Consider the following 3,056-nt stretch of genomic DNA (forward strand, 5'->3'; position numbering starts at 1 on the left):
TGAAGGTCAACAAAATGGTTGTGCTTTTGAAAAATAATTGAATTTCCAAACAAGTTATTACATTTTCAAAGCAGTTTGTTCTTCCTATATTCTCATGCACTAGTTTTCTATTTCTCCAGTTACTTAATTTTATTGTTCCATCCTTCTTCTTCTCTTTTCATTCCTCATCCGATCAACTTCTATTCTTTTCTTCAATGCCTTCTTTATGCTTTGCACTCTGATACACGATTAAATTTTCCCCTCCCATTTCGATAATTCTAACCTTTTGTTTAAACTTTTATTTCCCCTGCATTAACCAATCCCCTCCTCCTGCTTTTGTATCTTTTTCTTATTTTTAACCATATTTTTATTATTCTTCACCAATATCTTCCTACCTTTAGTTTCTTAACCGTATCTTTTACCTCTTCATTCACTATCACGTAATCAATTACTGTTACCTCTTCTTCTCTTAAGCCTGTGTATTCCCCTTTCTTACTCCGTCCTATATTTCCGTTTACGACAAACAATCTCACTTCCTCAGCAGTATTTAACCATTTATTTTCCTTCCTATATAATATAGTGCTTCGGTTTTTATTTCTCTTTCTCCTCCCTATTATCTTCCTCCTTTATCCTCTATCTCCTATTTTCTCATCTATTCTGATTTTTCCTGTATATCATAAGTTACACACACCCTCATTATATTGCTCCTATCTTCTTCTATCTTTAACTTGGACTACCACTACTACTTGTTTCCTTGGTAGCTTCCGCCAATCCCATATACTCCGCTTCCGTAGATGACAGAGCTACTGCTGGCTGCTTCTTTGAATGCCAAGAAACTGCAGCATTTCCCACAATAAATGCATACCCTTTATAAGACCCTCGATGTGTCAAACAGCTGGCCCAAACTGCATTGACGTAACCTCTAAGAGATGTTCTTCTCGGCTTATAGATCACTCCTAGATCGGCAGAACTCTGCAAACAGCGTGAAACACACTTTACTAAATTCCAGTGAGCCTGTCCAAACGTATTGAACTGGCTTAAAACACTGACGGCATAAGATATGTCAGGCCTCGTTGCTGCTGCTAAATACATCAGTGCCCCCATTAATTCGCGATCCGGAAATTTCCTATCTTTGATATGCGGATCCTGTTTTACTTTTGTCAGCTTCAAATTCACGTATAAGTAGGTGTCCACAGGCTTTAAATCAGTCCTTTCAAATCGTTCCAGTAAGTTTCTTGCGTATCCTCTTTGGTGCATCTACATCTTCTTTCCGTCTCGATTGAATTCAATTCCGAGACAGAACTTAGGCTCACCAAGATCTTTTGTCTCGAACTTTTCCGAAATTTCGAGACAAATGTCCAGCTTCTGGTCTGTTTCTCATACCAGCGTGTCCAGTTTCTATTACCCGCGTCTTCCGGCCTGTCGCAGATCATAAAGGGATTTTTTCAGAAGGCATACCTTGTTTCCGGTTTACAGCTGCTTTAACATTCGTGCTGCCTTGTAATCAATTTTACTGCTAGTCATTTCTGTCTGGACGATCATTTGCAAGGCTTCATTAGGACATTGTGGGGTATCCATGTAAATTTCTTCTTCTATCGTGCCGTTCATGTACGCCATAGTTTTTAATTTTGTCTTTTCATTTTTCCAGTGAACTATCCGGTTCATACTGGTTCCGCAGAACAACGCGGCTACAGATCACCTGTCGATCTTCAGGACGTTCAACCAACTTTTACATGTCACTTTTCAGAATGGGCTTCAGCCATTTTAATGGAATTTCAGCCATAAAAGCTTTCTCTTAATCTAAATACATGGCCTCGGCCCGTAGTGCCTGATGTACCTTCCGTGGTCTTTCTGGCTGTCCTGTCAAGATTTTATTCGGTCTTTCCGAACCTCTTCCGAGTATTTCTGCTTCGTTTCCCTGGATCTCGTCCTCGACGTATTCTTGAAACTTGTTTTTGACATCCTCCCCCTTGCCAGCCTCGTTCCTATCATCTGCATCTGGCGCCTCAATGAAAGGAATGTCCATCCGACGATTTTCGTTTGATTGCAAATCAACGTCGATAAACTAAGAAGGACTAGCATCATCTTTCCGTTGATCAAGGACTTCCGGTGTAAATTCCTCGTAGCAATTTTCTGCAGAAGCTTCAGTTCTCTTTCCGAAGACGACGTCTCTCGTAATCTCATATTTTCTTTCTTCGGGAATCTATACTTTATGGCCTTTGGACTCGTCAGCATGGGTTTCAGTACCGGGTTTATTTTTACACTCGAAGCCCTTATGACCGTATTCTTTTAACCGGTGACAATGAAACTTAAATTTAAAAGTATTAGCACCTCTTACACTGTTTCCGGCCGATTTTCCCTTATTTAAACTGGAGCACTTATTCGCGAACATCAAGTTCTGAGTCGCGCCACGAGTATCGTTTTTTCTAGCGTACAGAAGCATAATTGCTAACAAATCCTCGCTTATTTCCACTTCCATCTTAGTTAATTTATCGTGGGCGTCGAAAAAAAATTCCGAACGTGCCCGCGCGCGTTGTCATCGTCTGTCATCTTTTAAAGCATCAGCTATTTCGGGAGGGTCGCTTCATGAGCTGGCCCCTCCGACTGATAAATGTTTTCCAGCTTTTCAGCTTCAGCTTCACGAGACTTGTTTTAATTTCAAAGGATGTATCGACAAAATTAAGGTCGATTTTGCTTTGTTATCGTTCGAAATCCACGTACTTCGTTTTCCGTCGCGCCCGCTGGATTCGGTTTTTAGCCATTTACGTAGCCTCACGCATCGTTTTTTTATCAGTAATGCTTCCGTTTAGATCTTCCACGTATCATAATTTTCTTTGTCTAGAGACTCTATTCGCGAAAGATTTCCCAAAGCCATTTTTGCTTTGGGATCGCGATAACGCGACACGCTGAATTAACCTCTAAAGAAAATCCGTTACACAATTTTGAAGTTTCCACAAATCCCCACTTATTCCTAAATCCTGGACCAATAACCTGTGATCGGAAGAGTGTTAGGTCGAATTGAGCACTGAAATAAAACACTAAAATTATTGTACACTAGATTTATTGATACAGTTGGT

General features: G+C 40.3%; 1 protein-coding gene across 1 annotated transcript; it reads right to left on the bottom strand.

Annotated features, from left to right (window-relative positions):
* Positions 1-702: 702 nt before the first annotated feature.
* Positions 703-1,236, bottom strand: LOC117178027 (secreted RxLR effector protein 161-like). The gene has a single exon (XM_033369228.1). The coding sequence runs from the start codon at positions 1,234-1,236 to the stop codon at positions 703-705; it is 534 nt and encodes a 177-aa protein (XP_033225119.1).
* Positions 1,237-3,056: the final 1,820 nt, after the last annotated feature.

Source organism: Belonocnema kinseyi, chromosome 1 (assembly GCF_010883055.1).
Source record: "Belonocnema kinseyi isolate 2016_QV_RU_SX_M_011 chromosome 1, B_treatae_v1, whole genome shotgun sequence".
NCBI classification, from domain to species: Eukaryota; Metazoa; Arthropoda; class Insecta; order Hymenoptera; family Cynipidae; genus Belonocnema; species Belonocnema kinseyi.